Source organism: Tetrao urogallus (assembly GCF_951394365.1).
Source record: "Tetrao urogallus genome assembly, chromosome: 4".
Lineage (NCBI taxonomy): Eukaryota > Metazoa > Chordata > Aves > Galliformes > Phasianidae > Tetrao > Tetrao urogallus.
In genome coordinates, this window is record NC_136817.1 from 40,285,958 (window position 1) to 40,310,003 (window position 24,046).

General features: G+C 38.9%; 1 protein-coding gene across 1 annotated transcript; it reads right to left on the reverse strand.

The window, feature by feature from the left end:
- Window positions 1-29: 29 nt before the first annotated feature.
- DNAJB14 (DnaJ heat shock protein family (Hsp40) member B14) lies at window positions 30-24,046 on the reverse strand (the record flags this gene model as incomplete). The annotated part of the gene is made up of 8 exons (XM_079534981.1): window positions 30-154; window positions 2,548-2,720; window positions 3,916-4,025; window positions 4,647-4,741; window positions 5,118-5,303; window positions 8,594-8,739; window positions 17,671-17,845; window positions 23,914-24,046. 8 exons carry the CDS (start codon window positions 24,044-24,046, stop codon window positions 30-32), a joined length of 1,143 nt encoding a protein of 380 aa, XP_079391107.1.

Consider the following 24,046-nt stretch of genomic DNA (forward strand, 5'->3'; position numbering starts at 1 on the left):
ATGGCATACGAAAGATGTATAACTGTAGGTCATCCTCCTCGATAGAGGCTGGTCAAACGTTCTAGTTCTTTGCAGTTTTCCATGGACATGGAGTCTGCTTTCTTTCGGAGACGATCATCTCGATAAACTTTTGATGCATGAAGTAAATCTGTTTCTTCATGAAAAAAAAAAAGAGAAAACATTTTTCAGGTTTAAAACTGAATGCTTTGCACGTGCTTTGCACTCCTTCTCAGAGAGTTCAGAACAACACAGGTTTAATCCTCACCCTTTTCTCTTTCTCTCTATTCTAACTACCCACAGAAACCATCTAAACAGCAGTGCTACAGGTTTCCCTTCACCGTGTCTTCACAAGCATTTCATCTTTCCTAGCAGTCACAGTAGTAACAACCTCCCAGCACCCTCATATTTCATACAGCAGTACCTGATTACAAAACAAAAAATGACCACCTGCATCATGCTGCATGTTACCGAAAGCTCTAGCATCTTGTCTGTGCCTCACAATTCATTCTGAATGCTAAGCCTATTACTTCAATAGATGCTGCTTCAGATTGCCAGCATTCATAGGTATTGTTAAGAGCTCTCTGTATTATACTCATGTTCAACAGCTTGACACTGCAAGCATTTTAATTCACTCTGGAGCACCAGTCAACACTGGAAAGAAGATTATAACTGTCAAAAAAATTCAAAACACAGTAAGTATTTTAAATCTGTAAAAACATGTCAGTTGTTTCTACAAATAGAGAAAATCTATTGGGGTCACTTTCTTATACATCAGTTTGGGTAATTATCCCAGTCTGATAAATTGCAAATGGCAAACAATGTGACAGTCACCACTTTCAGGCAGTTGTTCTTTACAAAGAAGTCAGATGCTTCTCCAGTCATTAAATCTCCCATTATGTATTTACATATGGAAAGATAGGGTTCTTTGCATTGACAAGGACTTTACTCATAGTCAAAGTAAGCAACTCAAGACCAAATGATGAAAAATGGGAAAGGTATTTTTCCCTCCTCAGTGGAAATGGCATATCAGCTAAACATTTACCTTTTCAAAGATATCTGGACAGAAAATATAGGAGACATAAGAGAGGAAACACAAATAACATATACCAGTAAAATCTCTGTATAATAACTAGGTCACTAAACGTAAACTTTCCTTCTTTGTCCACACTGTGCTGAAAAAAATACACAAAGAATATGTCCTCCTCCTTTTATCGTGCTGGTTTGTGTCTTGTGTTCCATTTTTTTTGTTAGTAAACACCTCTCATTTTTGAAAAACCTTTCATTACATATGGCTATCAATCATTCATTTAGCAACCACCTGTAGATGAAAAATGAGGCATTCATTTTTTGAAGAGTGACAATATTCAAACATTTCAAGATGATCAAAAGACGATCTAGTTGGAAATATCTTATGCATAAGCAGCATGTACTCATGAGTAAGAGCATAATGCCTGTGGGAAGCAGTGGGTCTGCTGTGCATGGGCAAAGTTCATATTTGTATCTAGGCAGGTCAATTGTAATGAATGAACGCAGCCCTGTCCAGGCATGTGACTAGCTCTAAGTATCTGTCTTTCACAACTGGGAGAAGCTAAGGTGGTGCTCCCTGAGCTGACAGGTTTGGCATTTCTGGTTGCAAAAATTAAAGTTATGCAGCTTTAATTTCATATAAAGCCATACACACAATTTCACTCAGAGAATGAGTGAAATTTGCAGTCGGTCAGCGACCGACAGTTCATGAATCATTTTTTTCCCAGTAAGGTAATACTGAAATAATACATAATAGTTCAGACCACTTGGTCACAGACGATAGAGTAACAGGTTAAAATTGCTGATAATTTAGAGATGGTGGATGCTATTCAGTATTCTTATGCTTTAATATCAAATTCCAGGCTGCCTCTCCTGCAAGAAAATAGCCACTCATATATTAAACTAGAATGGCACCACAGCTGATAAGCTAAAAGACTGTTTTCAAAGATGATACAGCTAAGGACCCATGCAGCGCTGTCAAAAGATAAAGCACTGATTTTTAGGTTGCAATGTTTTACATATTGGGTGTCCTTGGTTGCTTGGAAAAATAACTGTTTATTTGTACCGCTGTCCAAGGCAGATTATCTTCTCCCTCTCTGGAAGTATCTGTGTGAGCTTTCATTTTATTTATCTTAAAGCACCCAGGGATGTACACAATACTAAAGATACCAGTGTGATAAAATAATGTGAAAGAATTCTAAACTCTCATCCTTAACTTAAAGCAATTTATTTCTCATTATCATTTCACTGCAGTTGTTAGTTTTCTAAGAAACCATCACAGATAACAGGTTAAAATAGCTGATGACTTGCAGATGGTTGTTTGATCACTGAATAAATGACAGCAAAATTAGGTGACACTAGCTGGGACATCTCAAGAAGTGAGAAACAGTAGGGAACCTTTCCCTTGTTTTCTTGTCCAGATATATGAATAATACAAGTACTCCACTCTTGCCTGAGACAATCTTTTTGTTCTTTTTAAATGTGTAATTATGCATTATTTCATGAAATTACCAGACTTACTTTGCTGCCTCTCCTTCCAGCAGTTATTACGAATGTTGGACACATAATCCTCTTCCACACTCTTTTCCACCTTCTGTAATGATGCTCCTTTATATTCATTTCGAAAGTCCTTGTTGACATAATAAACAACACCCAGATTTTCTGTCTGCATTTTAATAGTCTGCCTTGTACTTCTGCCAAGAAAGGAGGTAGGGAGAGACTAGATATTTGATTTTTTATACCACATATTCACTTTTAAAACATATTGCTATTACAGAAGAACACCAGCACATTGCTGAATTCGCCATTGCGAGATAAATACTGAAATGAATGGCTGTATAATCTTCCAGAGAAGAAAACTACTTCCCTTACTAGAACATTAAAATTTTGGTGCTTTCATCCTTGATCTTGAAAAAAACAATTTAGTAAGATTCCATACCCCTTTAGCCACATGTAAGCTTTGATAACAGAAAATTTCATTCCAACTCAACAGAAAAAGAAGCCAACAAAAAACACATGACAACCCAATATAGGTTGTCTGTCAATATAGGTGTCTCCATTTCAATGTGTCTACTGCAATCCATGACAAATCCATTTTCCTGCTGGCATTCTGAGAATTAGAAATCAAGGACTGCCCATAAACATTCTGGCAGGTAAGTGTTAATATGCATCATAATAGCTTAGATGCAGAAGAGAGAACATCATATTCTGGAAATAAAGAACTACGAAAAATAACAAAGGCGAAAAGCAGCCTTTTATTGTGGGGATGAGAACTCTAGAAGGAACTGAGGACCATTAAAACAGTTGTGTGTGGACTGAGTCTGCTAGCTAACTGCGTTCTTCTTATCTTCACAAGTTACTTTCTTTAAGATAAAAACACACATATCCTTCTGTACAAAAGAGTTAAATTTCACTATCAGAATCCTTTGAGAGAAAACAGAGATGTACTATTTTATCATCATCTGGAACAGACAGTTTCCCTAGCCCTTATCTAGTTCAAAACTTGAACAAGAATGCGAAAGTTTTCTTCAAGCACTTTGCTTGCTACAAGCCTAGATGACTCCTAAAAGAATAATGAGCCTTAGCAGTTTTTAGGATTTGATTAAGTACACAGGAAATGCAAACACCTTTGCCTCATACTAAAAGATGTGCTAAACTCAGGCACTGCTGACCTCTTTTCTCTGCTACATTTGCACAGCATGTTCTTACCACTAACCTCAAAAGTTTAGTTTTGCTTCAGCTCAGCTTCATCTACACTTTCTCTTTGTTCCCTCACTGTAGGAAACAGAGGACCAACTACTGGAAGACTCCCTAAAATGCTTCTAACTGGGAAAGCATGGTTACAATGTCCTTCCCTGTTTAAAATGAAGGTAATTGAACATTACTTACGATCTTGGGTATAAGGCATAAGGAGGGTTAGATACCATCAGCTGGCTCAACAAGGAGACAAGGATCAGCACTATAACAGGCATCAATTGAATGAACATAGAAAAACCTCCCTGAGGAAAAAAAACCAACAGATTCAGATATCTCATAAACCAGTATCAAGCAAACAGGTACGTTTGATAAAAATTAATTCTAAGCATGACTTTCTGCTTTCAGTATCAAGGGCTGTTATAAAACATCAACTAAAAAGCTGCAAACAGTTAAGTGCTATCTTAATTTCCAGTGCATACAGAATATCCATAGGGTGTGATGCTGCCAGAATTCATTGATTAACATGTAGCCACAAGCAAGTACTAAATTAATATCTTAATTCAGTCACAAGTACTTGATGTTTTGGTCTCACTGATACAGTTCTATAATAACTATACAAGTCTCTATACAATTCATAAGCACCATTCTTACTTCAGCCCAAATCAACTTTTAAATGCAAGCAAAGATTACTGGCCGGTCTCTAGCCCAATAGTGGTACACGACAGATTTACAAAAATATGCTACTATCTTCTCAAAGCTGTGTCTATTTACCACATCAGCTGACTGCCAACTTGCCAACACTTTCAAATATGTAACTGTAATTTTCCTCTATAGTACAGAGCTGCTACACAATCTCATTACTAAACGTGACTACAAGCAAATATCACAACACACAGTTTAGAGTCAATGGTGCTTAAACATACATCACCCCTCTCTTCCTCCCTCTCGTGTCCACTCTGACGGTGCTGATTAGGATGACTGTAGCCAGCACGGCCATTGGAAAATGAGTGCACACTACCTATGGAAAGAAATATCCATATTTGAAATGTAAAAGAAACTATTTAAGAGGTCAATATAGGAGCGACAACATAGTTTAATGTCACTGCATGATGATACATAAAATAAACCAGCTTTAAGACATCTTATAATTCCAAAGTAGTTTAAGTATTTCAAGCTCTAAAATAAGTGATTTACTATTTCACTACAGAAACTCTAAAGAGCTCAACTGCATTCTGGGAATTTATCAATACCTTGGGGAAAAACAAACTGATGCAGATAAGAGTTGGAGATGCAAGGGGGTGTGGAGTAATTGTACTGTTTTGGAATGTCTAAAACTCCAGTGCCACTGAGCAATACCACTATATCTCCATTATTATGCTGATGAACAGAAATACCTGTTGGAAATGCCCCTCCAAAAAACATGTTGAACAAATCTTCTGGAGTAATATCAGCCTCACAGCCTCTGTGAAAGTTGAATCTACCATTGCTAGGGTGACTGCACGTTTGCTCTTCATTGCCTGTAAGGTCGTACTGCTTTCGTTTTTCTGGATTACTCAGCACAGCATATGCATTTCCTATTTCTGAAGCAAAGAAGAAATACAGTTTCAAAGTCAAGAACAGGTGGAGCCTGATGTCCCTTACTGTATGTTACTAATCACCTATAATACAAGAGCATTCAGAGACATCTCTTGCTTTCTGTAGCATAGCTTCTACTGGGTTTCCCACCAACACTATTCAAAAGACCTTTCATGCTGCTGAACTAGGCAGAAGGTAGGGCAGTTTTGTTCCTTTTTCTAGAGGAATACCTACTTCTGCGGAAATTTTCTCTCTCACTGCAACTGAGAAAAAAAAAATCAAGCTTTATAAGGAAACTTTTGAAATCAGGTAACTGCAAAGTTCCATTTCCTATAGCAACTTCAAAGCATCATAGACTCAACGGGTTTCTCTGGTTTCATTTGTAAGTGGCAACTTCTTTGAATATGTCAGCCTTACATTCGCACACTACTACAGATATTTTATGGAGTACATTAATAACAGAAAGTTTTGCATGATGGAACATGAAGAGTACAATATGAATGCATTACAAGAACCTGTACATTTCTGAGATTGTTGATACAGCCTTAATGGTTTGAGAGTCTGGCCAGAATGTTTGTCTCCAATCATTCTACATTATCACAAACAACCAACCTCAATTTTGATAGCAGAAAGGGACAAACTCAGTCAGTGTGAAAAGACCACAAAGGTCTGTTGTCCTTCCAAGCTTTGACCCCAACTCCTGTCCGCAGGCATAAAGCTCTTGCAGATTTAAGGAAATCTTCTGTTGACACTCAATGAATAATCTTCAATTGGATGTATGTTCACTAAGACCTTTCTGCTTTCCTCCAGATCTCTCCAAAAAAAAGAGACTTTGCACCCCATCAACACAAGGCAGAGGGACAATGTTTTCTGCTTGAAAAACCTTCAGTCATTAAAAGTCTGTTAAAGGTGCAGCATTATCACCTCAACACAGGCAAATAAAACTATGGCTTTGCATAATTAATGCTTTCAACATTATTCAATCTAAAAAAAATAATAATTAATGAGTCCTAGCCTTGTGCCTTTTAAGATGCCCTTAGAAAGGGTCATTAATAATTTTGTAAAATAGAGAAGAAAACCCAAAGAAATGAAACCTGAGAGCACGTAAGATGTACTAACAACACCAAGTATTGCTGCAAGGTTGATGTGCTAATGAGTAAAGGATACAATTGGCAATAAAAAACCAAGATTTTTTCAACAGTTAAAAATTTTTGAAATGTTTATCGGGTGAGAAATAAAGTGAAGAGACCATACTGTCACAGTACAGTCAGCACACTTTTCTATTTGCTTTTGATTATTTGATGCTAACTCCAAACTTCCAAAATTCCAAGATTTGATTTCAATATAAAGGACTTCAAGACAAAAGAGATTGAAAAAGATTAAAAGTGATTATTTCCACACAAATTTCTTAATCCAAAATAAGACCTCAAAGAAGATTCTGTAATACAACAGTAATTCTGGACAGCATCACACAAAGTACTTACTTAGGCCTTAACACTAAACTCAATTCTATTTTCTAATGTGATCTTTCCTTACAATAATAACATTTGAGGAAAAAACACGTTATGAAACCTCTTCTTAGGCTGGATGTTAGAAACTCATCTGGCACCTTCAAAGGCAAACTAAATGACACATTTATACAGCCATACAATAAGATGACAGTAATATCAATGCAAGAGAAGTGCTAGCATTTATTAATTTTTAATCAGCAAACTCTTCTGTTCAGGCACTCATCCAGTTAAGAACCAAAAAGTGAAACCAAGTCCAAGAAAACAAATGTGACCAAAGTACTGATGTTAAATAAAAGCTAAAACAGTAAGATACCAACTTCTAAGATTTCAATTATTTAAAACGATACTAATAAGGGAGAACTATTTAATTTCTAATGCTGGAGACAGTCTTATAAGAATAACATATCCTTTAAACTAAAGTAATCACACAGCATATAAAAATCATCATTACTGAGAAACTTCCCTAATATAACATACCTGGAACTGTTAACATGCTACTATAGTAATTACCCTTTACGTCTGTATCAGAAGTTTTGCTTGGGATTTTTCTTTTCCTTTTTTTTTTTTCTTTTTTTTACCCTCATACCCCTCCCTCCCAATGTAGGAGTTTTACTCCATTGAGTTTTTCAAATGTCTGTATATAGACTTCACAAAGGAAAAATATACAGAAGTACCACTGTCAGATTGTCTCTTTAGGCAAGACCTTTTCCCACAGATATTTTTCTTCACCTGTATTTGACTTGAAGCCTGTTTTCTTCAAAAGGCTTTTCTTGCACAATTCTCCTTGCACAGGGCAGAGCTTGGCAACCTTATGGTCTGACTATCGGATTGTAAATCTCGACCAAAGAAACAGTTAAGGGGAGCTACTCATGGGCATGTCTGAATAAGTGTTTCTGTGTGGAAGATGAAAGAAAGCTACTCACAAGGAATTCTACACAAAAGGAATTCTAAGGAAAAGAAGGTAACTTAGAATGGCACACGATTCAGTAAAAACTGCCTTTTGCAAGCGAACGTTACCTCGGTGTTTTCTTTGTGCTCAAATATCAATGTCATAGATTTAACTGTGTACCTAGTAAAATTATATTCATTTCAGCAATATTAAACTAAATATGTCCATGGCCATTTTGTATATTCAGTCAGGATATTTTGACAGGCTATCATCAATGCTTACACTAGAAATCAGTTTCACAACACAAAATGATTTACTACAAGCTCCATATCCAGTTAAAGCAACACAGCAACCACTTACTTTGAAGTGTACTACTATCTCTCTGAAAAATAACAATGCATTGTCAATGACTGACATTTACTCCACATAACTACTACTCTTCACCCAAACAGCCATTCTTGATGCAAGTACTGCAGAAGCCAAAGTAATGGCAAATGCTATAATCCCCCAAATCACCTCAATAAATATACCATATGTACTGATATTGAACCAACTTAAACTGACAGTAAAAATCAACTGATTACATTTAGTGCAAATGAATGACAGCAAAAAAACGCAACGGGGTTTCACAAATCAAGTTTTAGTATCCTTTCCCTGTACCTGAAAATCACAGTCAATCCTCCGAAACCAAACTCAACTCCATTTCAAATCCTATGCATGTACTAAGATAATAGAGGTCAAACATTTCCTTGGATAAAACGTCTGTTTAATATTAGCTACAAAACACTACACGGGCAGTTTTATATAGAAGGACAATCTACCAGTGCAGATGAATTCCTTTTAAATTGACAGAGTTCAATCGTAAAACAAAGTTTAAGTAAACATGATATTTTACTTTTAAATGCCTCTGTAGCTCCAGGTGCATGGTTTTTGTCTGGGTGAAATTTCAAAGCAAGTTTGCGATAAGCTTTCTTCAGGTCTTCTTCACCTGCATCCTTTGATACCCCAAGGACTTCGTAATAATTTTTATACTTCTTCATACTGCAAAGGAAAATGAAATAAAAGAGAGTAACCAAAAAGATGCAAAAGGAGTATGTTAGAACACTCACAAATGAGGCAATACATTGCACTGATGCAGTACTGTAAAATTCTCACTCACAATATAAAATACACAAAAAATTCCCGTAAGTAATAAAGATGAATGCCATTTTTCACAATAAGCTCAACCCTGAAGACAATTAAGTATTGTACTCAAAATTTCTTAATGCATACACTTAATTTATTGTACTGTGCAGCTACCAAAGTTGTAAGAAAAGGCTTCTGTCTGCAATTACTGTAGAAGTTCTTTATCTTCAATTACATGAATACTGCTGTTAATAATGCATAAAATGAAGATTCTAAGTTTATTTTGCAAAACTAGCAGATAGGAAGGCCGTTTTCAGTCTCAACAGTAAATGCACAATACAAATAGAACCAAACAACATCACCTCTTCTCCAAACAAATGTCAAGTGATAGCATCATTCAGTCACTTTTGAGGGAAATAAGGCATGTGAGAACACACCTAAGAAGGCACCTGAATCTTAGCAAGCTGCTTACAGATTAAAGCAACAAGAAAAAAGCAAGACCAGATCCTGTATTTAGGTTTAATTCATCTTAAATATTCAACGCAGCACTTTTTTAAACTCTTAAAAACCTACCATTGATATGCTTTACAATACTCAGAAGAGAGCAACTGCAGCTACTGGGGAAGAGAGGGCATTAACAGTATGTAGGTAGGAAGAACTGACCGAAGAATAAATACATCTTAAAATCAACCTTGTTAAGTTTTGATTTAAAGAAAAAAAAAAAAAAAAAGATATAATCTGGGGAGAAGTTCAGAAACTCAGGAAAAAAAGGCTGTACCACAGTACTGCACTACAGAAATGAGGCACATGCTAACATTTGGCAAAGAACAAAAGAAAAGAGCTGGTCTGAGCAAGAAATTATTTTCAGAACTACCTAAAAAGCTGGCATGAGCCTCTTTACGTGGCTGTAAGTGTGTCCACATTCTTTTAAATGCATACATTTCTACATAAATATGAGTTTAGTGTTACAGAGACTATACACATAGAAGCCAAGTGGAAAAAAAGGGGGTAAGCAAGCATTTGGCAGCTTCATGAAAGAATGAAGACTGTAATTAAGGGAATGCATCAGAAGTACAACCACACCATCGTGTGTGGTCCTTTAAAGTTCATGGACTGAGCACATCAAGCTTCATTTGAGGGATCCCTTTTTCAAGCAAACAACATGAGCTTTTACAGCAATCTCCATGTAATGCTCACAAGCGCTCTGAAGAAAACATATGCAGGCAGCTGCCAACATGAACATCCTGTGAAATAAATACAGCTCATTATCTTCAAGTAACATTTAATAAGCTCCTGTTAGGATGCTGATAATGCTAATTAAAAATAACACAGCAAATCCATCATCAAGAAGGAGTGGAAAGGAAAGCAAATATATTAAATTACACTCTGAGTACTGGAAACCTTTGTTTATTAATTTGTACAGTAAGCAAAAACTTTGGTACTATCCACAAATCCATTCATCTTTAGCTTCAAGAGCTGGGTTACTTATGAAACTTACCAAGAACAAAGAACTTTATTTAGAAGTCAAATCAAGCTTTTATTTCATGAAATTGCTGCATCAGCATCTGATCTAAATTCTTCTCTTCAGTAATTCAGAATCTGAACTATCAACAGCTCCTTTCCCCCAGAGAGAGGTCATTTCACATGGAAGCAACTAACATGGAAAAAATAATACCATGAAAGTTTACTTCTGAACAGACTTGGTATTCACTTCTTTTACAGCTGTCTGAGAAGCAGCCAGCAGAAAAAACAGGAGGGGAAAAAAACTTGAACAACCCAAGAAATGTCAAGCAGTTCTTCTAATCCTCAAAAACTTCCCCCATTCACGGTCAGTGGAAGTCCCACGGTGAACAATCCTCATGAGGAAAGCTGGAACAGTTACTATTGACCAGAAGATGCACAGGTCAGGATCTGCCCGTGTTCTTCTTAGAGCCAGTGTGTCAAACCAGAGCTGTGGCTTCAGGAGAAAGTGCAGGCACGAACCTGCTTTGGGGTCACACAGCACTCGCCCTCAGAAGAGAATATAACCACAGTCCACGCAACAGCTAGCCTGGCCCATAAATGAACTGTTATTTAACAATAAACAAACGTTTGTCAAGCAAAAAAACATCTGCACATACACAAACATCTCCATTCCAACATTCCCAATTCTGTATGAAGCTAGGATTTAACATTTCAAGCACATCTTCTATCTGCTCGCCCTCCTAACTTAAACAACCAGACTAACCTAACCTAAACAACCAGACGCCTTGGTGAATTTGTGCTGACTTCTGACTTTTACTGTCCCTTGCATATTCCCCTCAGGACAGTCATGTTTACAGCAACAGTGCCTGCAGCACTACCCTCCTTTTTATTGCAAAGGAGAGTTTTGTATGATACCTTTGACACGACAACGAAAAACACCTGGACCCCAAGTAGCTGGTACCTAGTCTTATCAACACAGTTTCCTACAGGGAGAGAGTTAGCAACAGCCGCCAGCACTTCTCTTGCTGAGCAGAACTCAGGGCAATCATTTCATGCTAATGGCTCAGTTCTTACCCAGGCTTACTCCAGCACGGCTGGAGCATTCAGCCCAGCCCACTGAGGCCTGTCTTCATCTCCTTTCATTTTAAAGAGATGGAGACCATGGATGTGGCAAAGACTCTCCAAGGCTTCAGTCCTCTTCCCACACACTGCCACCATCCTCATGAAAAATTTCTCTCCAGCTGCTTGGAGCTGATGGAAAACCATGCCCAATTTCTGAGCCTTGATCTTTACTGGACACATCCCTCACCACTATCTCTAAGCTAACTGATGCTATAGACTGAAGTATGATTCTCCATTCTGCCAGAATCCCCCTGCAATTCTTCCCCCTCCCACTTGTATCCTACTCCCAGCCACACATCATAGGCCTGCAGAAGCTGGGAGAACTTAAAGGAAAATCAGTAAATGTTTTGGAAAAGGCTGATAACTGATGTCACTTGTGTTTTTTATCTGCATCTAAAACCTCTCTCCTGCAGCACGAACGACTTGCTTTCCAAAGGTACATTTCAAACTACTGTTTCTATTTGGTCTCACTATTCTTAAGGCTATTCTCACTGCTTATTTTCTTGCATATGTAAACCCCACACAGATGTTTCATTTTAAAACTGTAATTTACACATCACTTGACAGGAACCGCCGCCCCCTTTTGTATTGAACTGTTGTTGTCGTCGTTGTTTATTTCTGGACTATTTTGAGGTTGCTGCTTTGTGTTAATTTGTTTTATTATGGGGAATTGTGTTTCTTCTGATTTTGATTTCTGGTTGGATTACTTCTGTTCCAAATCACTCTCAGATTACTTACGTTGTTTAGCTGATTTCCATCCTTGCTGAATTGCTACCCCCCTGGTAATGTTCTCCTGATTAATGGATTTTCTGGCTGTTTTAGGAGAGCACAGTGCTTGATGTTCCTGAAAAACGACCTGACTTTTTCAAAGTGGACTTCTCAGAACACAGCACAAGTGATGGCCTACTTTCATCCATAGCCTGTTGACAGAGATGTCTCAGCACAACCTCCACCATTCCATTTTGCAGTTGACAAGCCACCTGTGACCAGCCCACTTCCAAGTGTTGGAACAGCCATCTCTGTCTGCACCTGCACTCCTCTCCAAGCTCTGAACGCAGAGAAAATCCCAAAATGTTTGTTTTCACCTACAGAAATTCTGGGTCTACCAGCACCGGTTCTCCTGTGCCTACAAAACGATGTGATCCGATTGCTCTGCTTCTTGTTTCGCTTTTCAAATCTACAATTCAGATTAGGTCAGAATCAGCAGCTTTTATCAGGTTAACCAAACCTGCTTACATTTCCATATCAAATAGCCGCAACGATCAGGAACTACAAAATTTTGTCTACCAGAATTACTATGTATTTCAAAGGGCCTTTTGAAACTTCTGTGCACGTGCATAGGGATAGCTCAAATGACAGATATTTTTACTACAATCTCCAAAAACTCCTGATTGGAGTCAGTTATTTATCCTAATAATCCTCATCTAAACTCAGCAGCAGTGAGCAGCAGTGTGAATACTAGCAATGAGGAAAGGTACAAAAGGAAACTACACTGACTGACTTCTGATCCCACCAGTAAGCAGAAAAAGACAGTAAAACACAAAACAATTTCTGCATAGGCTCAAGTTTCCAGCAAGCCTGATGCAAATAGCATCCTGCAGCTGAACTGGAAATGTGCCAATCATAGTTTGGATGGCAGAAATGTAGTCTGAAAATGATGCTTCTAAACTGCAAAGAGAAGGGTCATCACAGAGTTGATGAGGAACTCAAGCTGGTACCAACATACCCCTACTATGCCCCAGCAGTTTAAGATCTCTATTTTACACACAGATTCAACAATACATGAAGGTAATAGTCTTGGCACTTTCTTCTTGAGATACCCAACCACACTGTTTCTCCTGTGTTTATTACATGAAATATCCAGGTCTGTGTTTACATCAGCATACTTTTCACTACATTTAAAATTCTTAGCTGTAAAAGGTGCAGCTTAACTATTAAAAGTGCAAATTGAGGCATTCTGTATCTTCTGTGCATTCCATGACAGACCTTGTGACAGTGATTTATATCATGACTTTCTTAACCATTCAGCTGGATACATCATTAATTCCAAGTAGTTCTAGCAGCCCAACTAAAGGTGTGTCCTGATTCCTCTGCTTTGTGTGGTGTGTTTTTTGATGTTGTTTTCATTTCAAGAACAGCTGATTGAACCTATTATTTCATTTTAATTACCTTCTTGACTTCATGTTAAAAAGGTAACAATATATTTATTTGTGATGAACTTGCAGAAGTCTGCAGAAGGTCTGCATTGTTTTCTTGTCAGTCACACAGCCTGCATTCCTTACAGTTTGATCCATGAAACGTGTGGAGGGATGTTTTTGTTTTGTTTACGCAAGGAATTCCTATCAAGTTGCTCATTATTCTTGACCATTACAGGATGAAATTTAACCCTGCCTTGCAAGGTTCGTACAGAACCTATTCCTATATTAGTTTGTTTTCATTCTAGCTCAAAGATCCAAATACAAGCGTCTCATTCCTGCGCTGTTCCAAGGGGCAGGCATCAGCAATGCAGGAAAAGCAATATTCCAGCTTTCACAAGAAAACAGTTCAACTATAACATATTACTAGTAATGGCAGTTATTTTACATCCATCAAAAAATAATATGGAAGTATGTGCTATAGTTCATTTTCTAAAAAGCAGCACTGGACATCACATGATCTTTCAGATCATTTAAAGGGACGTGTATAAAGCACACAACCTATCTACAGCTCCAAAACTTTTTTTTCCCCCTCAAACCATGCAGATAACAGATAACACAAATTTGAAAGCATAAAAATACATGATAAAGATTAAAAAAAAAAAAAAATCAATTGCCTGCTGTTTATTATTTTTTATTTTTAATTTCATGCTAGTCCACAAAGCCTTTCCAAAGTCTCTGCATGGTTGGTATGAGAAGGCAGATACTATAAATAAGAACTCCTTGACAACTGTAATCCTAATCAGCACTTCTGCAGTTAACCAGAAGAAAAAAGTTTACATTTTCTTTCTTACACAGAGGTTTCATTTCTTTATCTCAGCAAAAAATGCCATCAACCCATATTGAATATTTAAGGAAGTACTTTAAGTAAGAGACTACAGAAGCCAAAAGCAAGTTTTCTGGTTTTTGTCATGCCTGTGATTCTCATGCACTTAAGCCAACATTGCTCAGACAGGATTTGTTTAGAGACTAGAGCGCTTGCTCTAAAAAGACATTAAGTCTACTGCCGCTCCTAACATATTTCTGCATATCTCTGATCTGCAGCTCACCTAAAGTGTTTAGGCTACTTGATCCAGCTTTTGGAGAAAAAATGCATTTAAGAAAAAGATACATACATGTAGATGGTATTTTCAAAGCATTTCATTAAGAGACAAAAAAAAAGTGCTTTTGAATAACTCAACCTTTAAACTGTCAGACCGAAATAGTGAGCTCATTTCCTACAAGGCTCTTATGCAACCAGTAGAAAGGTATTGCATCTCACACTTCTCCCTGCCGAGTAACTTGTTTGCAAGCTCATGCAATGCCCAATGTGTTGCAGCAGCTTGCTAGTGATCAGTGTCCCCTGTGTATGTGGAAAAGAAGTAAGAACAGCACTCGGGTGCTTGTTTGTACTCATACTTATCTGCATTACTAGAGTAACCCTGAAAAGTAAGGCAGATTAATTAGTTACATCACTCCAAGCGTGTCTTCACTACACTTCTTAAATCTCCTTTGACAAGCAAACATAAGATTGCTGGCCAACTCCAGGTAACCAAACCAAGCCAGAGAGCTCCCAGGCTGTTTCGCTGTCCTAGAGCTCACAAGTGTTTGTAAAAAAGGGTTGTGTATAACGTGTAGTTACATCTCCAGTGCTTTCTCTCAGTCTATACTCAATTACTAACGAAACAAAAAATTTCTAGAGAGACATCTGAGGTTAATGACCGTCTTTCAAATTCTAAGCATACAAAACAACAGTTTAACAGGGTCACATTAATGTCTTTCGACTAAGAACTAATAAACAATTTAAGACTTCTTAACTTGCTAACAGGCACAAAACCCAATTTAAATCTACCTTTCTCACACTGCAGTTCTGTAACCAATTCAAAAGTCTGAAAATTTTTCATCTATGGTACAGCAGAAGCAAACAGTGGTGACAAGCTTGGCACTGAAGAATATCCTCCCCAAAGGGACATGTTTCATTTAATTGGAAAAGCCTGGGGTCTGATGAAGCAAAAACATATGCAGACTGTCATGTTTCCAACTAAAAAGCCCATTCTCACTGCAGTTTAAATATGAGCTTCCCTTAGCCATCATTACTGAATGCGTTACATTTCTCTATGGAGATTTAGCCCACTGGTTCTGCTTAATCCTGTTCTCCTTGGCAAGGAACACACATTCTTTATCTTCTTCAGCACCAATTCATTAAGTGGCATGTTGATGTTGCTGACAGAAATCAAGACAAACTCTTCAAGACTTCCAACAAGACTAGCGACTTTCTCTGCTCATTACTGCACATCTGCACCGCAAGTCTGCCTCTCTCCAAACATTCATGAACTGCTATACTACAGAACAGCTAGTATCTGGCTAAGGTCAAGACAATGTTTTAATAACCGATTTCATAAGTTGTATATAAAATACAATCATGGGTTGCTCTGCAAACTATTGCAATTACTTCTTCGCAAAAATCTGCACAGATTTTAAAAACACAGATTTTATATTCACAAAATATATTGTTGCAATAACCACTAAGAACCAACACTGCATGAACATTACCCTCAATATATAACTTCCAAGAATATCTCTGGTTTTGATCTCCTTAAGGTAGGTTGATTTTATCTGGTATATTGTAAGCCCCTTACAGGAACCAATATCATGGAAGGAAATAACGTGGAGGAAAGCTGGCTCTGTAGCATTGTTTTAGACAAGGCATAATGGAGAACATTTCTGGTTTCTGGTAAAATAAACAAACAAGCAAACAAAATCCAGAACTTGCAGGGAGCCTGATGTCAAAGCAGACTGTAGCTCAGAATGGCATGTCATGGGTGAATGAATACTGGCAGTAATACAGCAGCCATAATTGTAGCAGCTTTCTGAAAACGTGCCTACATGTCTTAATTTACACAAAGCCTCATTTTACAGAAGGACTTCTTGCTGGATATTCCACCCCACATGTCCACATGCACATCTGCATGCACACAGATTGCAGCCAATATTTCAGTGGTCAAAAATTAACACTCTTACTCAGGTTTTACTTAAATATACCATGAAGGTCAACAATATCAATGAAGCAAAGATAAGACAGTAAATGAAAATTTTACTAAACAGCCACACAAACAACTGTAATCATTCCAGACACTGTTCTCTTTCTGACCGAATGCACTGCTGCTTTGTCAACAAAGAAAGGCAACTTTTTCCTTACTCACTGAACATCAGGAAAAGATCCCAAGATAGTAACAACAGCAACATACATGTCACTTCAAAAAATTACCACACAAATGTCCGTTCTGCACAATAGGTCATCCAATCTACACATAGTAGGAAACAGCAACCTTTGGATTTCTCTCCTTTGAACTCTTTTGAAAATATTTAGGCTGTGTTCATCTGAAAGTAGCGGTAAGTTTTGAGGTGTGCAGTTCGAAAGTGGCTAGATCAATATTTCATTAGCAAAAACCAAAGCACACCCCAAAACAATGTTTTTCTCACTCCTATGGAGAAGTGTGGAATTTTAACACGACTTAAGAGCTATTTGCCTCAAAAGGACATTTCTACTGACCTTTACTTCTTTTCTTGCATCCTTCTTTTCTGCTGTTGTCCCTTCTTAATACCGTAATGCTGCATGAAGTCCAGACAGTTTATAAATGCACCTCAGACTATGTGCTTCAGTGCTTCTCAGAAGAAGCACTGTACTTCCAGAACAAAACAGTTTTAACACTGGTCTAAGATCAGCCTGAACAGCAAGATTAGCTTTGCAAGTGAGCACACCGTGCAAAATTAAATAGCTGAGTATAAAAATAATTAATAGTAACACTGTTCCACAAGTTTTACTATAGACTTCTCATCACAACATCTATTTACCATGAAATCTACTTAATTATTTTCAGTACGTTTTATAAATCATCCACATTACTTCACATAGCTAAGTATCATCTTGTTTTTATTGTGTCTGAACACAGTAACACTTTCTTGTAACTACAGTTCCAAACAAGTAACCACTCCCCGCTAAGCTTCTATTTTCTGTTGCTTCTTCAGATGCATAGGTACGTAACACACAGAATGAAAAGCAGTGATGTATTAAGCGAGGCCATACCTGAATACTCCTTCCATTTGGTCTTTGGTGTAGCCTTTTCCACTTTCACCTGCAGCAGATGCATTGCCCTCCTTCGTGCCACTGGGCTTACTTTGATCATTGCTACTGGCTGGTTTTCGGCAGTAAGCGCCTCCCCCAGCAGTACTTCCATTCTTCGTAATAGCTTCCAACAAAACTATAAAACAACAGTATATCATAGCATCATTATAGGCATTAGTGATTAAGTCAGGGCTCTCACATATCTTAAATGTGAGCACCTCATTGTAAGACACTAGCTGCTGCATTCTCCACTCTTGTTGACCATCACTTTGTATCACCATACACCAATCTGCAGTCTGCCAGTCGGCATCCTTTGCAAAACTATGGAAAAAGTTTCAAAATTCATGACTGGACTTCTCTCCACCTCTGACAAGGTAACACTGGAGAGATCATGTCCAGGTTCTTCAGCTCCACATGCTTTTAAAAGGGATACCAAACCCATTATTTGCAGCGAAAACATCTAAGTATCTGAGTAAACAGTTGTAAGCTGAACCTGAGAGTTGCTTCACACTGAGACCTAAACTAGCACTACAGAATCTGAGAATTACTGCACACAGAGACCAATGTGTCCCCTGGTACATAGGCAAACACATCCTTGCAACAAATTTACTGATATTTATGACACAGTAAGATTTAGTGAGATTTGTCTGGTTAACAGATCAGGAAAACAAGAGTTACGAACTTCCCAACAGAACTGATAATCCATTCTCAGTGTTACTTTAAAAAAAAAAAAAAAAAAAAAAAGATTTGGACCATTTCACCAATGGGTTTCTATGCCTTGCTAATACCAAATAAGAAGATGACACTAGAGAAATGTTTCTCCAATAGCAGACTAGAACTCAGTGCTGTATCTCAGTGTTGTAACAAACACTCTTTGGCCCATAACTTACTCTGGTAACCTTAAAAAGGGTGACAGAAGAAAACAGCATGCTCTTTTGCAGCTCATCACCCTCCCAAGCCTTCGTAATGAATAGACAAGCAACATATGCTGTTCCAGGAAAAAGGCTGCAGCATCTAATCAAAACTCAGGGAATCATTTGCATGAGTTATATGCTTCCATAGGCAGCTGCTAAGAACAGGAGTATTCAACTCCTTATCTTTCCCAACAAGCAGCCTTGGGGTTGCCTCAGTATCCATAGCTAAGGTAATAAACAAAAGATGTCTTGATTAAATTCAAACATGACAAAACATGTATATGCTTATAGGAAATGGAACATAGATAACAAGACTGCGGCATCACCCTGCCTGTGGAACAACAGTAGACATTATGGGAACAGCAGTGATCCTGGATTAAAAAAAAAACGACAGCCTGCTTTTTTATATTACTGTTAAAGCTTTCAAACAGTGCAAAGACAGCATCCCATTTTCCAACCCATGAAGAACAGCCTAGATCATGGGCTCAGTCCCTGAGCTGCAGAATGAACCGCTTGACTCATGTCACAACCTATCCCATGCTCATCTGGGAAACAGAATGAGTACCACTATGTCTCAGAAAAGCATTGATAATGTAGTCACGATTGGAATGATAAGAATCAGAAAGATGAAGACACACATTTGTCAGACTGGAAAATTGCAATGCACCCTACCAGAGGTTTCTTCGAAGCAGCACGTCAGTTGCTACATTATACAGATATTTGCAACTTGAGCTATTGGTGGCCATGAACTGATGCTCTATATCCTTTTCAGGCAGCACTAAGCTGAAATTCAAGCTATTGCTTGCCCCAGGAAACCCAGATGAGACAACTATACCCAGTTTTTGACTCCTGAATTTTTAAAGTCAGCATGCTTTGCTAGATCTTTAAATCTTCTTCCCTTCTGTGATCCAAGAGATCTCAGACAGAGCATCTTTAATAAACCATCAGACAGGAGTTGTCTTTTTATTTATGTTACGTGGATATAAACCTGCGTTCTGGAGGCATCCACCTCACCAATACATTTCAATCTATACCATTCTAACCTAACGGACTGCACAAGAAACATAATATAGGATAAAAGATTAATAAATATGGAAGAGAGAGCCTTTTGGAACAAGATGGCAAACAACAGCAAACTAGGCTGTACTTCATAACCAACTAAGAGTTAGTCCTTAAAACCCTCACTGTTTGCTTCTATTTAATACCTTCCTTACTACTCACTGGCCACAGCAGCCTGATGACAAACAAATAGCTACACATGGCCTGAACAGGGAAGTTGGCTGATTTCAATGTTGTTCTTGAGTTCATGCCTGCCTCAGCAAGATGCATCCATTGATCAGATCAGACTTTTTACTGCTAAAATAGAGAACAGGTGGGCATTTAGATGCTGGATTGTACACTGAGAGGAAGTCTGCACTACAAAGAAAAGATGCTTCTTGAAAACAGGAAAGCCGTAGTTACCTTACTTCAGTTTAAACTGAAGCACAGAGCAAAATATTTGCAAGTTCCTTCTGCTACCACCTGAGGTCAATAAAGTAATAACAAATCAAGACCAAAGATATGGACAGCGCCCTCAAAGTGAAGCATTTTCAGTCCAGATTTGCCCCAGATAAGCAATAATTGAAAACACTCAGCCTACACCATGCTTTCAACACTACTACTACCCCGCAAACTTCTCAGACCTCCCACCCCCATAATGGAGCCACACTGCTTAGATGACAATTTAGGACACTCACAGAAAGGATGAGATCTCTAGGAGTTCACTTCCTAAGTTAGCCAGACACAGCACATACAAACATGTTACTGCTCTGTGTTTGAAAAGAAAATCCCATAAAGGGTCTACGTATGTTGTTTTCAAGATTCACTTCGTATACACAGAAACAGTTCTGCCTCTTCCACAGACTGCTGGTGGTAAAATCAGTCGTTAGAACAGCAGTATCAGCAGTCTTGGAGAAAACATTCAGTGTGCAAATAAGTATTTTAGAACAGGACATACAAGGAATCAATGATTTATTTTTTAGCGAGTAAGACGATGAATCTCACATCCCAGTGTACAAAGGCTCTCTCATGTCTTCTGTTACTCACTTCTGAATGAAAGGTGCTTGAATCATCTGATTCCACGACTCCTTCTGTCACTAACAAAAAGAATTCTATTGAATTCTGAACTCATACTAATGCAACACCCTAAAAAATGAAGCCTGCATACTCACGAAAACAAAAGTTTGCACCTAAAGGCATCATCAGAAGTGGTGCAAGCAATCCTGAGAAGTGCTGAAAAAATCAAATTGTCCTTAATGTCACCTGCTGCCTGCAGCTCCAAGCAGAACAGAGCACATCTTTGAAAAGGAGAACATCTTTGTTATATTTAAATCCACTCTCAAAACTTTTCCAGACAAGTAATTAGTTTCCATGCAGTTGCAGGATGAATCGCTAACAGAAATCATAATTAAACTTCGTATTTTGACTGTACATCTGAATTTCAAATCCATTTTCTACCAAAGAGTGACGTCACCATCACCACTGCTCCTGTGAAGTCATTAGCTAAGTATTACTGAACAAGCACTCATCTTACATTTCACACTAGTAAAGCCTTAAAATAGCATTGCTGCAGTCAGTGGATTTCAGGCTTTGTTTAGCAAAACTGAACTTCATTGATGACCAAACTATAGTGCTGAATGCACTTTAAATGCAGATGTTGCTAAAACCAAACTGCGTGTAGTGCCAGTTTAGAGACAGTGGTTAAAGCCGCCCTTCTGTAATCAACTCTAGTGTGTGAAGAAGAAAGCTCCCATCAGTAAAAAACCTCAGCACTACTATTCTAATTGCTTTTTATCGTGGACAGAACATCGTTTGTGAAAAGGTGGGCAACTGTTCCCAAAATTATAAGAAAAGTAACCCTGTAGTGAACTTGTGACTTGAGTGAGAAACTGGAAAAGAGTCCTTTCTAATACATGGGAGTGCACAATGACAACTGGAGCTGCTCCATATTGTCCTCTCTCCATTAAAATCAACCTATTAGGACAGCAAAGTAAGAAATTGTGCTAGAATTAAGACTGCTCACAAAGTCTTCACTGTTTGTTTCTTCCGGGTATGCTCTCTGACAATTTTTAATTATCTAATAAAGCAATGTGTTGTGTTCTTTTTTCCAAGTGGACCCCTGACTTCAATTTGAAAGATGACAATAAGATAATGAAGTGGTCATTTCATTTATTCTTTGTCACCATAAAATTCCCATTTGAATTTAATGCACAACTTCCAGTTCCTGTCCAGATAACACAATACTCTGTATGCTTGCAGCTTACTGCACTCATAACAGGTCTGTTTAAGGGCTTCACAAACTTAACTAAATTAAATGAGTTGGTGTTATTTTGGAAGGAAATTTAATAAACCGAAAAGAATTACCAATCTCCACAGCTAGAAAGCTGAAGCACAGTGACACTGCACGTTTACAGAGTCCCCTAACTCCTAAGCACCTAGATCAAATGAGGCCTGGGGCCTGATTCCTGCAGGGGTACTAGGGCAGCTGCAACTCTCAGTAGCTTCAGACAGAGTTTGAAGTGCCACTAGTTCCACAAGCCAGGCCCTTGTTTCAAGCAGAATACTTGAAAAACGAAGCACAATTAGCCATCACTGATGGAAACTGAGTGAAGTGACTTATCTAAGATCACAGAAAAATCCAGTGAAGAATTTTGCATCAGTGCACAACTGCCCAGGTTACAGTCTGCTACTGTAACCACAAGACCATCTTTTTTTCACCAGATCCGTACCTTATTTGTGACATACTTTGCTCATTTCCACAGTGAATAAAGCAAGTGTCCTACAGACAATAGCCTAATTAGCCATCTATTTCCTGCACTGCATACTTTACAATGATGGTTACATAGTAGGAGCCCTGCTTTAAATAAAATTTTAAAAAAAAAATGAACAAACACAAACATTGACAACAAACAACAAGAACTCAAAATTAATCACTTGGAGACACTTTATTTTACTTTCCCAAGAATAACTGTAATTCTTACTTTGGAGGAGAAAAATGGCAAATAAAATGTGTGAAGCAGATAAATTAGTTACCCTCTTAACTGGAAGAAGCAGAATTGAAATCTTCAGCCTTTCAGCCTCCTGATCAGCACAGCTTCCAAAAAGCTAAACGTGTTTTCATGTGTCATATTCTAAAACTATAGAAATTGAAGGGATACAATAAGTTCTTGCTAGCTTCTTTTTTCAGCAAAGCATGATGCCACGTGACTCGAAAAATAAATGTGCCACATGCTTGATATAAGCAAAGTAGCAGTTTCTTTCAAGTGATGAACCAGCAACATCCATCCTGTCTTTCAGGGAAAACAAAATAACCCTCTATGTTACTTAGCTTATTGCCTGTATTTGAAAAGGAGTTGGAAGACAAGAGAGGATGGAAAACATTCAGCGAATCTCTTCATCTGACATCAAATGAAGAAACAGGCCTCATAGTTCTGGAACACTGCTTCACTGGAAACTGCAACTGGAAGTTTTCCAAGCTGTATGTTATCCTGTAGGAAAGCCCTCAGGTCAGTACAGAGCACCAAAGTGTTCCCTGTTCCTTTGGTGGCACAGACAACCCACAGAGGGAATGAAAGGAAGGCAACAAGTCACCGCGCCCAGAGGTTCTGACAACACAGAGACACCAGGACAAGGGAGCACTCTGCATGGCGTGCACCGAAATCTCAGCACTGCTCCTTCTAAGAACCATTTCTCATCTAGAAATAGCCAGAAAGATGGTAACTTTTTGGAATCGTGGCAAAGAAGTGTCTGAAAGGCCCGTTATATTGTGAAGGAACAAGGTATCCCGTTTTCCCGAGAAAGGCTGAACGTGTGCCTACCTCCTACTTAGCTAGAGCACAGCCAAACGGGAAACGCCAAGAAAACCCCAAGCAACGTATGGAAGGGAAGCGCCGCCTGCCTGGAGCAGCAGCTCTCACCGCAAGCCGTTAGTGCAGGGCTCGCTGGCGGCGGCAGCACTCAGCCCGGCCCAGAGCCGAGGCGCGCCGCCGCTAACCGGGGCCGCGCAGATTCGAGCTCCGCTATAACGGCTCGGCACGGGCTCAGACCGACCAGGAACGCACGCCCACCCCACTCCTCCCGCCTGCCGGGCACCAGCCCCCAACGGGCCGAGCGCACGCGGCAGGCATCGGGCGGAGCAGGCCGCGCCGGGGCCCCCCTCGCATCGGCACCGCCGCGCGCCGCCCGACGGCCGGCCCCCGACGTGGCCCCGCGACCCCCCGGGACAGCCCCCGCCCCCCACAGGGAGCTTCACCTCGGGCTGTCTCGGTGGGATAGAGCTTCTGGGCCTTGCCGAGGAAGCGGAGGGCGCGGTCGCGATTGCCGGCCTCCAGCGCCTCGCGCGCGATGCCGATGCACTTCTCCGCCTCGTCCCGGTTCCCCTCCAT